The 14,254-nt window shown below is 40.5% G+C and overlaps 1 protein-coding gene across 1 annotated transcript in view; it reads right to left on the bottom strand.

The window, feature by feature from the left end:
* The window catches only part of PALM2AKAP2 (PALM2 and AKAP2 fusion), a 267,625-nt gene that overhangs the window by 197,745 nt on the left and 55,626 nt on the right, over positions 1-14,254 (bottom strand). Inside the window, exon 2 of the mRNA XM_058823307.1 lies at positions 4,792-4,922. Within this exon, the coding sequence (XP_058679290.1) occupies positions 4,792-4,922 (131 nt within the window). The remainder of the gene's footprint in view (positions 1-4,791; positions 4,923-14,254) is intronic.

The following is a 14,254-nucleotide window of genomic DNA, read 5'->3' as shown; positions in this document are numbered from 1 at the left end:
CTTCCCATCATCAACACTGGAGCCCTCCCTGTGTGCTGGACCACCATGGAAAAGTTTTCTCCTAGAGGTGATACAGCAAAGGCTTATCACCAGCATGCAGAAAGGTGAAGCATTTCACAACCCCAAAGGGCTTTTGCAAGCATAAGGACCTTGGATGTGCTGACAGCTGGGTAGTCCTGAGCACAGAGCAAGGGATCCGCTTACTCCTTGGCTTCTTCCTGCACTGCTTCACCTGCAAGAGCTGTCACAGCACCAAAGTGCCACAAGTGGCTCTTGTGTGTACATCTTGGGGATCCAGAATCCACTGGTTTAAACTGTCTGCCTGGTGCACACATCCAAAATGGCTAGAAGAATAATTCATCACTCTTTGGAGTCGTTGGGCACCTCCTCATCCAAGGTGAACAAATGCACTATTGATTACTGGAGGGATATGCCACTTTGCTGAACATTTATTTCACTGGGTTTCTTTACTCCAGGAACGACAGTAAGTCCCCTGGTACTTCATGCAAGTGTTCATCATCAAGCAGGGAGATATAGTGTATTTCTTGTTTCCATGCTACCCAAAAGCTTCAGAGCAACAAAACCCCTTCATCTTTTGCAGTAAACACAGGCCACCAGCTATGAGCTATAATTTAATCTAATATAACAAAAGAATTTTGGGGGCATTTGAAATGCTGTGAAGGAATAGCAGGCTTTGGGTGGGCTGCTCTGTTTTGTGGATATTACCTGTATAATATCCAGATGTCAAATCCCAACTTTCCAGTCACTTTCCACTGCTGCAAAACACCCAGACCATCATGTGGTAAAAAACCCCAAACAATGGGAGGCATGCAACACATTGAAGCATTTGTTTCACCTACTACACACTATCACAAGTATGTCTGTGGAAGTTACTGGAAATCTCTATCAATGCTATCCCAAATAATGTGTTTCAGGTCTGTGATTTGGAGAATAAGTTTAAGGGAAGGGAAATGCTTTTAATTCATTTTTGACTCCTTTACTATAATTTGCTCAATTCTAAGGTAGCTGCAAAAAACGGGATCACTTTTGTACTTTGTAACAATGGGAAAGATAACTCAGAAATATCTGCCTTCCTCTACCACTAACCCAGGATCTTTATACGAAAAAAACTAAATAACTTTAAAGTTTGTGTGAAGAGATTTCCATGTCTGGCTTCACCCTGACATTGACACAATGCTGCCACTAGTCTTCCCGCCAGGTTTCAAACATTTAGCAACATTATTCCACTAGTGACAGACATCCAGTCCACTAAAGACTCCATGAATGTTGAATAAGGGGTTCTGTCTTCTTAAGTTCCATTAGGTCCACTGGACCAACCACTTTTTTAAAAGAAATGCAAGAGACAAAGAATTTTTACATGAGGTATCTTGTGTTTTTCTGAAGAGTGAAGTGAGGCAATGAGGAGTGCTGGAAATCCAGGACCAAAATCATTCAGCTATTTCGACTCCTTGATTTTCACTTTGCATTCTTGATTACAAGGGTTCTAAACATATTAAACTGATCCCAGCTGTCAAATCACTGTTCTGCCTGTAATCCACAGTTACACCATTCATATGCCAGCATCTTGTCCTAATCTTGCACTGCTTGTTTTTTTTAACTTATATGTACATTGTATACTTCTATGCCCTCCTGATGTTAACTAGCAGCCTTATAATAGCATTAAATTATTTGCATTTCATTATGTGTTCTGTTTTATTCCTCTTTTTTTGATGCTGGTATTTTTTCCACTGCTTAACATGAAGTGCACAAAAATGCTGAGTAATGTAGACATTCCTCTTCAAAATGCCTTTGCAGATGAGGAGGCTCATTAAATCATTTCACTTACTCATGTCTAAGCTGAGTCATGCACATATCCTTGCAAGCTACAAGTTGAAGTATATGATTTCCTGTATCATGATAAAATAACACAGAAGTCTAATAAATAAGAATCAGTCTGTACTCTTATACATTTTTACTGCCTTAGTTGAAATTAAACACTTCCCGCACAAAGGAGAACTGGTTACACTATCTTAAGAATAAGCATTAGAACCATGTTTACATCTTGCAAAATGTATTATTTTAGTGAGAAAGTCACTTAAAACTGATCTAGAGTGAGCAATACCCAACTAAAGAATTTGTGTGATGTGAAAGGCCTTAAAGACATCCACAAACCCAGGGCTAGCCTTACTGTTTCTCCAAAATGCATTGGTCTTTTCTGGACAGCACACATCCTCATGAGCCCACCAGCTACACGAGCCCACCTTCACGAGGCTACATCCTCATTTAGGAATGCTAGTCTGGCCTCAAACACTCTCAGTTTTCTCTTCTAAGGACCACAGGTCACTGAGATTCTCAGACCTACTGGTACAGCTGGCCTGCAAATAACGACAGATACTCCTCTTGCCCCACAGCAGTTCATGGAGTAAAAGCAGGGGTATGAGAAAGGAGCCCTTTTGAGTGCTTCAGTGTGTGTAGAAGAAATGGTGCTTTCTGTCATGATGACGAGACGCTCTGCTGTCAGAGAAAAGGGATGAACTCCCATTCTTAAAGCAGGGTCATGGATACTGGCTGCCAGCAGGTGCTGGACATTGTTCCTCACAAGTAAGCTTCACCCTGATCTGAGAGGAAATGCAAAGGATATATTTTTAATAATATATTATGTATTTTTGTATTTTTTTTCCAGTATGCATGTCCCAATACTTTTTCTCAGACATGTTGATTCTGCAGCTGCTCTGTGCTTGCACATATGATGCAGTGTGACACTAATGAATATGCAAGCTGCATGGCACAGTGGTTTCACAGTCCTGTGGAATCAGCCTTAGGGCTGGTCTTGAAGTAATTTTCTATCCTCCTCATGAACCAGCTTAGTCTGTCCTCTGTCACCTTTGTTGACAGTGTTTGGGCTTTTTTACAGGGCTCCCCCTGATAGTGCAGAAGGGACCTCCAAAGTGCCATTGATTCCCTGCAAACATGAACAGATGAACAATGCCCCTGTAATCCACCCCCTTGATTCTCTCCTGGGAATGTGGAGGGAAAATGTAGTACACAGACAGCAAGAAAAATACTTTCAGGATGAATCCATTCTACTTCATTCCTCAGGATAATGTGCTTGATGTCCTTCTACAGCCATTTACCTTCTTAGCCTATTTTGATGGGCTCTGGATATGCCATGTTGTCATGGATGTAAGAGTAATTAGATTAATGACCTCAGCCTCTGCTGTCTAATCTCTACAGTTCAGATGTAATATTTTCTCATTTAAATGAAATTACTTTTTTACTGGCTTTGGAATTCCCTTAGAAAGACAACAGGGAAGTTAAGTTTGTTAGGTGACATGACACAAATGTCACCTCAACTCAGGAGAAACCTGTCATTCGACAGATAAGTAGTCATAGAAGAAGAGAGTTCTTTTACTTTCAAATATTCAAATTTTTGATTTCATGTCTGCTGTTAAGGAAGCAAAAAAGCAAGCCATAGGAGCCAAGGTTTTACACTGTCCTTCATCCTACACTTTGAACTAGTTAAACCAAGAGGTTTCACTGCCTTCAGTGGTGGAACTCAGCTGAAATTAGCCACTCTGACATGTTTTGCTGGATGTGGTCAGGGCTCTTAGCATCTTTCAGCACTAGATGAAATATGCATTACAGTACATATTTCTGAAGCACAGTCCATGTATTCTTTCCATATACAGTATTAATTTATGAAGTAAAATATCAGATATCATATGAAATCTAAAAAGTTTTCTTGCCTTCTGTTACCACAAACGTAAAAGAACAATACACATTGTCAGATCAGTTTCATTTAACATGAATCACAGGACAAGGACCAGTAGCACGAGGTAACTCTTACATTCATGCTGATCAATATCTTCCACATAGCAGTTATTTAGCATTATCCAGGCTTAGGGTTGGTCTGCTTGTCTATATCCCCAGAGAAACATTCTCATTGACTTCTCCAAGAAATTTCACAAGAAGCCTGCCATAAGGCAAATTGAGTTCACCAGATATGAAGTTAATACCTCAACCCTTGGACTGCTGGGTTCCCCTTTCTCTGTTGTAGCCTCAGCTGACGTATTTGTAAAAGTTGTGTTGCCAAATTTCACCAGCTTTTGCCAGCTGAAAAAACTCTAAATTAACATAACCTAAATGGAAGAAGCAGCTCTGGAATTTGCCTTATGAGGATTACAATCACTTTCCTTATGAGCCTTTTATTCCTTTAGAGCCCTTAGTTTGTAATCAAATAAGGAAAAAAAAAAACAACAAAAAAGAGGACAAATGTCAACTCAGACTACAATGGGAAACTGATAAAAGGAAAATCACTCTAACACCCAAACCTTGCCTTCTGAAAGCAGTAAGTATTTGATCTGCTGGTGGCATCTGCTGGTGCATTTCAAAAAGTCATTTGCACCAGTGAAGTGAGTGCAAAAGGATGCTCTCCCTCTTTGAACTCATTTTGGCTGTAGGAGGTGTAAAGGAATGGAGAATCTCTTGGGTGTTGATCAAGTCATACACATGCACCTGAAGGGGGAACTTGGCCCTCTGTTTAGCTACCTCATGAAAGAAATCCATAAAAGTCCATTAAACACAAAGATGACACACTGACTCTATCTTGAACAACATGGACATCCAGGAGACAAATGTTGGGTGTATTTGGCTGTATGTGTGACTGCCTTTTACAGTCTTGCCTGGACAGCTGCCACAGCTGCTGCCAGAGATGAGGACCTGGGCAAGGAAAATCTCCAGCCTGCATGGGAGTGACTGTTCTTAGGCAAAGCTAAAGGAAGCTGTCCCTACCTGTGTATGTTTTCTTCCAGCTTTTTCACCTTCAGCTCATCCTCTTCTGACTGCTTCCTTCTGGCTTCTTCCTCTTCTGCAGAGCCAGCAGGAATTCCCTGTAGCAGCCATTTTTCCCGAAGAGCTTTTGACTGCAATGTAAAAAAATCCCGTATCTTAGGTATAGACTGAACAAAAACTATCTGAAGATTGAGAAGAAGCTGTCTTTGCTTATGAATATTAGCGTGTCCCCACTGAATTTCTGCTTACTGCTTCAGACAGTTGATAACAGCCAAACAATCAGCTGTTTATTTAGATGTCAGGTCTTTCACATTGAGGAGTGTCAGTTTCACAGTATACAATTTATTTACTATCAGTGCCTTAACATGAAGTTCTTTTTAGTTCCTAATAAAACCAAGAGTTTAAAATTAGCAAATCAGCAAGTCCAGCAAGAACTGAAATTTTTGAACTGAAGTGTGGATTTCTTGTGACTAATAAAGTATAAATAATGTGCTAGAAGGACTAAAGTCATAAACTTTTTAAAGCTTTAAAAACAAAAGATCAGTGTGCTCTAAATGTAATGTTTTTCATGGAGTATAAAATTAGTCTACTATTAAATCAATCAAAGATGTTTTCTATTTATACAACACATGTGTTTCCATATATTTACAGGCAGACAGACAGACACGTATACATAAACATGAGCATGCAAATCATCTCTTCGGCATACAAAAATTAGAACAAATGAACAAAAGTCTTTCAGAAACTGTGGAAGGGTTGCCAGGACACAGCAACACTGTTGCAAAAAGCATCAATATCCTTCACCCGACAGAATTATTCCTGGGAGTTTTGTTGTGATTTCTGCACTGAAAATGTGGCTACAGCCTCACCTGGTTCCTGTTTAACGCAGCTGCAGCTTTTCCAGGCTAGTTCACCAGGGGAGGTGGACTGGTTAGAAGGCATGCTTTACACAGCATACATGCCTGTGCTCCTTGTCTGGTCTAAATATGACAGAGGAATGCAGCAGATAGGATGAGGAACACCAGGAGCCCAAAGCTAAACGGGACTTTGCCCCTTGGCAAGAAGGAAATTGAGCTGGTGGAAAAAATGGTAATCTAGGGGACTATCCAAACTTTCCCTTTTAATTGATTAGTAAAGGGGAGGCTTGGTTTTGAATTTGCAAAGTGATTGGCAATGCTAGTTCAAGGAACCAGCTCCTCCTCTGCAAAGAGGAGTTAATCAGGAAATCATCAGTTCAAGGAAACTGGATTTCAGAGGCAGTCCAAACATGCTGTATGTGTCTTTTGAATGCCATGGTTGTTGCTGGAATAGAACCTGACTTGTGCAAACTATGTATAAAGGGAAAACATTTACCACCAACAGCAAGCTTCAAACCTTGCCTAAAATAGAAACATTTTTGACATGACAGAGTTTCTTGCTAGTTTTTGAGTGTGTGTGTGTATATATATAGACATAGTATCTATGCACAAACTATTTTTGTCTCTCCATGACCTATTTGATGTCAGGCAATTAGATTTTAGTAAGGCAGCAGACATAAAGCAATACCAAATGCACACACAAATTGTACTTTATAAATTACTCAAGCTTTCACTGTTTTTAACTGTGCTGTGCATGACAGGATGTCTAGGTGGATTTAAAGTGATTTCTATGTGAATTAGGACTTCTGCATAACAGACAAGGTCTCATGCTCTTGTCCCATGCAGCCATGTTCAACAGCTAAGACCTGCTGATGCTAGTGACATACTTTAACTCAGCTTTGCTCATGGCTTCCAAGCTGTTAGTTGCCAAAACAGTATGAGTGGCTATCTCCAGCCACAATTTCTGCAGTTTGCTACTCCTTGTCCTGGCACTACAATCTATTAGTACCTTCTGCCACATTTCATGTGCTGGTAGTGAATTTTTTGTGTTCAGCTGAGCTGATCACCAGCCAGAATTTTCATCACCTTGTTCAAACTCACCATGCTATAGAAATGTCCCCTCAGCAGAGGACTCTCGGGTCATCACGTGTACAAAGAAACAAAGTGAGACAAAGATGGATTTACAGGTCTTGAGAGGCTAAACTTTTAACAGTGTGTCCTTTGCCCTCTAAAGCCTCAAAAGCACAGTTCAGTGTGTACCTGCTGGGCTAGATCCAGTGCAAAGCCCAGTGAGGGCTGACTGCTCTCTAGCAAATTGCTGCCTTATCTTTCAAACGTGGACCAGCTGCACAAGGAACTACGTTGCATGCGTCTTACTCAGCTGTGGTCTTGAATCAGAAATCTTGACTGACACTCAGTTGGAAAAAAACCCGTAAGTTACTAAAGACCAAATTCTAAAGATGAAGACAGCATTCTCTGCTTTAAACCTGGGTCAGATATGGCTCCAGCAAAAATAAATAAATAAATAAAGGCTTTGACAAAGTGCTGCTTGGACAGCACTGGCACTGAAGACATTAAGTTAGCACTAACTCCTCTCCTCCTCCAGGAGAACAGATAAAACTGAGGCTTTTCTCAATGTGGTTTTACAGAGAGTCCATGTTGATGCTCAGACAGAGAAGCAAGTCCCTACAGTACAACTGCTGTACACTAAAAGTAAGATATTTTGTACAGATTTTGTTTTGGTCTTTGTTTATATGAAACACTTAAGCTACAAAATCACATGATTTCTTTCCCCTAAAGCCTTTTTTTTTTAAAGTATTAATAGCATGAATTTGAAACTGGAAAGCATCAATGGGCTTTTTAAAAGACATATTTAGAGACAAAAATGCTATGATCTACTAAAAATCCTCCCTCTTGGGTGAAATGTCAGCATATTTTGTCTGAAACAGGAAAACTGAAAGCTTTGATGTTTCTGGCTCTGCTTTTTAAGATGAGAATTAAGACATTTGTTAAATACTATGCTGAGGAATTCAGACAAGAGGACCGAGAAATGGAAATATTTATAAATGTATTTCTTAAACTGCATAGAGTCTATTTGCCAAGCTGCTGAGGCTCTGTGTATTTATGCACTGACTGCAGATACAACAGGCTAACAGGTAGGCATACACCAGGGGATGCTGGTCACAACCCTGCTGTGCAGGAAGCATTTTCTTCCTGGCCACATAACTGCTGTAGGAGAGAAGCAGCGGGCAGGGATGGAAGAACCTCTCACCTGCTTTGAGCAAACATTTTCCAAGGAGGCATTTTCATCACAAACACGTAGGGAAGGCCTTGGCACATATAATGAAACCAAAGGTGGGTAGTGAGATGATGGTAGAGCTGTGCTGGGTACTCAGGCACAGTTCCTGGGTATAAGACAGCCCACATCAAAGCAACCCAGACAGATGCAAACCAGAGCCAGAAGCAGACTGGAAACAAAAGAGAGTTTGCTACCATCTGTCCTCCATAGCTATGAAATTTGGATTACGCTTCTTAAAAAAATCTTGCAAAATCTTACCCCAGGAAGAACAGGAGGTGTTTCCCAAGTGTGCTAAACTAAGGTTTGCATGAGGATGGAGCCCAGAAATACATATCTGTATGAGCTACTCCTGTTCAACAATATTGTGCATTTGCTTAACAGCCCGTGATTAAAACAGCCACAAGACAGTATTTCAGCATTTTTTCTCCTTCATTGTCTGCTATGAGCTTTAACTCCTCTCTGCATAGTGCAACATGCAACAGAGAAGTAGTGCAACAATCATGCACTACAGTTGTGCTGTATGATTAGATATTGTCCAAATGATAAAGAGCTCTGAGAGTGGCAACATACACTACTGCAAAAATACAGGTATTTGTACTGCTCATTGCCATACTGGAATATGTGAATATTGTGACTACTGTGAATACAGTGAATATGCTGTACTTTTAGAAAGAACCCCTTCACTGACAGAGCAGCAGCTATGCTATGTACTGTCTGGTATAAGTAATCCTTCATTTACTGCAAGAGAACCATTTCTTCAGGGCTAAATCCTTCAGCAGAAATTAGATCATATCATTAAAAAGGCTTTCTGTTACTGAAGTGGAAAGGGCACTGGGTTTGAGATCCTCTAAGTTGCCAGTGCTCTCAGGTGGTTTGTTTCTCTGCACAGAACTGAGAATTGGGATTGTAGAAATAATTTGCAGCTTCACTTTGTTTAGTTTGTTCAAGCACAGGAAAACCAACTGAATTTGCATCAGTTTTGCATCATGCAAAAACTGAAAAAAACCGGTCACATTTATGTGCATAGACCATAGGGAGGACATAAATAACTGAAAACTGTTGGACAGGACAGAAAGAAATTGTGCCAAATGTCTGAATGCAGCAGATACAGTGATGGTACATAAAAGTGGCGCATTGCAATCTTACATGCTAACATTCATTACATGCTTACATTTATTCCACTTGCATGCTTCAGGACAGTGAAGCCGGAGGGCTTTAAGCTGTTTACATTTAGTGCTGGCAAGGAAATAATGCATAGCTTCTCAAATGCACACAGTAGAATTAATACTGTATAAGCAAAGAAAACCTTTGCTGTTAGTGCTGCATTTTGCTTTAATGTTGCATCAAAAGTTTAAGTATCAGAGGACATTTTATTACAGCAAGTAAACCTTTTAGCATCCTTTTCATAAATCATTATGCTTACTCCATGCCACCTCTTCACTCCCTGTTTTGTGAGTTGATTAGTTCTAACCATCAGTCTTGCCAATTTTGAAACAACTTCCATAACCTTTTTTCATAAGAATAATAATTTGCAGTCCTACATATAGTGTGATAGTGTCTTAAACTAAGGCCCAAATGCATCTGTCAGACTTGTCATGACTTTTTTTGACAAGAGAAAAGGCCCAGTCCTTGCTGTGCTGCTACCTTTTGAGGTAGTCCCTTAAATAAGCTTTTTTTGTGTTTTTTGAACTTGCATATGTTTAGGGGCAATTAGTACTATCTCTCCTTAAAAGCAAAGCTTGCTGAAGTGCAGTGCTCCTCTGTCTCCTGAGTTCAAGGGAGATGATAATCCTGAGAAGAAACAAAGGTCAAAAGTTGACCCAAGACAGCCTCCTCCAGTAAATGTGCCTGCTCTTGTGAAACACTTCTGGACTATTCCGGGTAATTATGGTCTTCTGAGCCCTAGAAAATAGCCACTAATGATCCCTAGTGTAATTCCACTGAAATCAAAGTCACTTTTATTGAAATCTTTGCCAAATTGAAGTTTTGCCAAAAGTCTTTGCATTTTGCAGGTTGAAGACCATGAGGCATTAACATTTTAGAGCTGAAGCTATTTATTAATATGAAATTATTTTCTCCCTCTATCCACTCAGTATTTGTGCCATGGAAAAACATGAACACAAAAGGTTCAAATCTACATATAACCAGCCCATGCCTACTAAAAGAGTGCAATGAACATTTTTTGCACGTCACATCTGAGTCAGATGTTACCCCCAAACTCTCCCATTGGGACACTAGAGTAACTGTCTGCATTTCAGATTTGTTCTCTGCATTGCAAAAAGTTATCTTGGGACAAAAAGGGTGAGGTTTTTAGGCAGATCTAGGCTCTGGATGCTGCATTGAGTCTGACTTTGCTGTTTGGCAGCTACCTGCAGCTCCCGTGCCACTCAGTGGATCAGTACAAGAGGGAAAGCCTCCCAGAGCAGCAAAGCCTGTTCTGTTTGTGCATGCTCCCAGGCATCTGCCTGGGTTGTTAAAACTGAGTTTGTAAGGGACACAAGTGCAAAAATGACTGCTGTCAAAAATGCTCTGAGATTCCTCTTTTGTCCTGTCTACCCTTCTTCCTCTCCAAACTCAGCATTTCTTGCTGTTGTATTCTTGTGCCACTTGAGCATCCACCTGGCTCTAACCCCGCTAGTGCAGGCCACCCAGCACGTCTGGGTCCAGCTTGCTGATGCACAACACTGTTGCCAGCGTTAGCAAAGAGGTCACTGGGACATGAGGGACTGAGATTCTAGAAAGACTTGTTCCTTTACCAGCAGGCCTTCTCTTGCCTTTCAAAAAAAAAATGGAAAGAAAATATTATTCATGTGGCTGTAGTGTGAGTAGGCATGTTAATGTTAGATGCCCTTAACCATTTGTGCATAAACATGCAAATGCAGAGCGGGGCTATAGACACAAACTGTATGACAGGTAAGTCCATCTGGAAATAAGCAGCCTCCTGGAATGTATTCCTGAGTGATGTTGCAGTATTTAATTTTCCATTAGGCAAATGAAACAGTCTGCCTCTGCTCAGACTGATGCAGAGTTTTCCTATGTGGGTTTTCACTGTGAGAGAATCCTCTTGCAGAACAAAGGAGAGGTGTGGTCCTCAGCAAATACAAGAGATTCTGCACTGCTGCAGGATGGATGTGGCCTTGTATGGTATGACTCTCCCTGGAAGGGACAACCAGCCATTTCCAGCTTGCTGTATTATCTGGTTTTATATACTAGCAAAACCTTTTGTTCCCTTTCCAGTTATCGAAGACACTTGTTTTAGCCCAAGGAGCATGTCTGCATGATAGATGGATATGATTCAAACATTGCCCAGATTAGGGAATTAAGCCAAGCTGAAAAACTTGCAGATTTATTGTAGTCTTTCCTTGAATCACATTGTCATCATTTTCACATGTATGATGCCAGAAAAAAAAACCCCGAAAAGTATCCTAGCTGGTAAAGCTTAGCCAGCTCAAGAGCAAACAGCATGTTTATAAAGAAGATTAAACTTTATCCTGTAGAGTTGCCAGTTTGTTGTTGTTATTCTTTATTCAGGAAATGAACGAAACATTTTTTAGAAATATCTTAAGGAAGTGATGTCTTAAAAAAATTTTTAAGGAGGTTACATTTAATCCAAGAGTTGCAAAGGTTGTACAATAGTCAGTTAATGTGTATTCATCACACAGAACATTAAAACATATTAACTTAACTTTTCCCATAATTTTTAGACCTGCCCACTGTAATTGACAACCTTTTGTGACCAGATATTGGAGACTGATGACATAACCTCTTCCTAAGTTTCTTCTCAGCCACACAGGTATGGGTAATTTGCCTGAGTTTCTCCTTTTCATAAAATCCTTACTGTATTGGACCACTGAGGCCAGGATATCCAAGGCAGTTGGCTCACCAAAGGAACTGCTGCTCTGCCTGTCCCCAAAAAACATGTCTCCTTTTTCCCTACAGCTCCTGAGTAACAGAATTTTACTACAGCACCAGTGAGCCACTAGGCTGTGGGTATAAGGGGGGTACATGTGAGGAGATTAGAAAATAAATAATAAAAGATGCAAGTAAATAAGGAAATAAAAATAGTGGACACTATTATAAGCCCTGCCTGAAATCACGGCAGCCAAAGACTTTGCAGAGATTATCTTTCCACCTTGTTTGCTTGCTGTAGTAGGTCCATTTGACTGCCCTTAAGCTATTCTGAGTATTTACATAGCCATTGCTTTTTCTTAAAGCACACATTCAGGGCAGCAACAGAGAAGACAGGAGCATGTAGCACAGTGCCACATGACTGCAGAAACAGGTGAAGGAAGACTGAGATAGCTGATAGATGATTTGTGCTCACTTTGGGAAGGGCTGCATCTCAGCTGGGTCCTGCACAACAAGGTACATTTCAGTGTGAGCCACGTGCAACCGGAGCTGCAGATGCAAGGAGAAGGCATGTCTGTGGCAAGGGACCTGAGGGATGGGTATGATGATAGCTGTAGATGGCTTCTTCAGGAAGGTCTCAGGCTTTGCCTGTTTGAAAACCTCACAGGAACAGAAATTGCAGCTGTACAGACAGAGGTCCAGTCAGGAATGATTTTTGGGAGAAAAAGCAACAATTGGTTTATGTTGTCTGAGAAAACTTCCCATTCATTAGCAACATCACCAGTGTAAACTTCCTGAGTACACAATGTTCAGGTCCCATTTATTTAACTTTGTAAATCAAGTAGACAGTTGTTTCCAGTCAAAGATGAAGACAAATTAAAACCTAAGCTCTTTTAGCTTCAAGGAAACCCACCACAGAAAAAGACATTGTCAAGATTCTACAAGAGCAGATCTAAAGTTTGCATCTCTCTTGAGTATCTCTCTCATTCAGATCATTCATCAGCTACAGAGCACTGGCCTGTACAGACTGGTTTCACTGACAGGGATCACAGGTATGGTCCAACACAACGTGTGTGTTTCTGACATTCATTAAAGACTTGAGATGACATTGAGATGAAACACAATGAACACTAAGATGACAGTTAAGTCAAGCACAGCTTCTTTTCTACATATGTTTTCTAAGCATCCAGTCTCAGAAAGTTCTGCTTGAAGTAACAGGAAGATACCCATTCTGGAGAGTTGTGTTTTATGTTGGAGAGTTAGGGTTTATTTTTCTGTGTCTCTCTTTTGGAAGTCTATGTACAACTTCAGACTTTTTCATTGCAGGATGATAATGATGGCTCTGTTCAAGGTAAAGCATCAATAAATCAGAATAAAAAAACAAGTGCCAGTGACTGCAGCAGAGGTGAGGGAAGGGATGAGGAGACTGAGCTGCCTCAGCAGGCGGATACATCAGGAACTTAGCTTGCAAAAGGGGATGCAACAATGAGGTCCCACATGGCCCAGCTTGGGAGCAAGTGTCCTGGAGGTAGGGCATGGGATTCTGTCCTGGTCAAGAATCCATGTGTATTCAGATGAAGATATGCACGGGATAAACCTGCTCCTGTTGACACATAAATGGCTTTTTAACTCCATGAGAATATATCTGATTCCCATGGAATTTTGGAGTTGGAAAAAAAAAATATGGCTGGCAAGTTGGCTGAAGTTTCTGGCCTTCATGTGGTTGGACTGAAGACCGAATAAGACCCCCTCTTAAAGATACACACAGGAAAAGAGTGACCACAGTTTTACTTCCTGGTGCCAGAAATTTAGGTATGCTTTGGTTTTCCCTGCAGGTACTCACTCCATGCTTATGAAGGAAGCAAAGCATAGCAGTGAGAGAAGTAAAAATTAATAAAAAGATAAATCTTTTTAGAATAGTTAATAATCTGAGATCTCAAAAATTGTCAAATCTCTTCCCTCAAAACAAATAAGCTTTGCAAGTTATCATTACTCCAGAGCCACAGTTGTTTTGCATTATTATCTCCCAAAAGAATAATTTCCCTCTATATTCAGTCTCTCCTTGGCTTCAGTTTATCACTTCTTCCCACATACACACATCAGTCAAAAGAGGCAAAAAGAAAAGTTATACTTCAGAGATTCCTTTATTTTGTAGTCCTAAAATTTCTTATATTCATTATTTTAAAAATCTGGATTCATGTGATATGAATTTGGTTTTGAACATGTTTCAGGCCATTGGGAGGGGCTGAAGTTGCAGAGAGCTGTAAGCTTCCTTGAGCTGGCTAAAACAAAATCTGCAGGAGTTGCCATGAGGTGCTCAAAGGACTTTGTTACTGCTTGAAACCTGACTGCTAATTTTGATGCATTTCGAGGAAGTCCTGCCTGTATGGTATGTTTATTTACATGATCATCCCAGGAGAACTCTGCCCCAGTTCAAAGCACAACTCACACATAATAT

Source organism: Ammospiza caudacuta, chromosome Z (genome assembly GCF_027887145.1).
Source record: "Ammospiza caudacuta isolate bAmmCau1 chromosome Z, bAmmCau1.pri, whole genome shotgun sequence".
In the NCBI taxonomy this organism is placed as follows: domain Eukaryota; kingdom Metazoa; phylum Chordata; class Aves; order Passeriformes; family Passerellidae; genus Ammospiza; species Ammospiza caudacuta.
The sequence above is the reverse complement of the archived record's forward strand: the minus strand, read 5'-3'. Positions and strand labels throughout refer to the sequence as shown.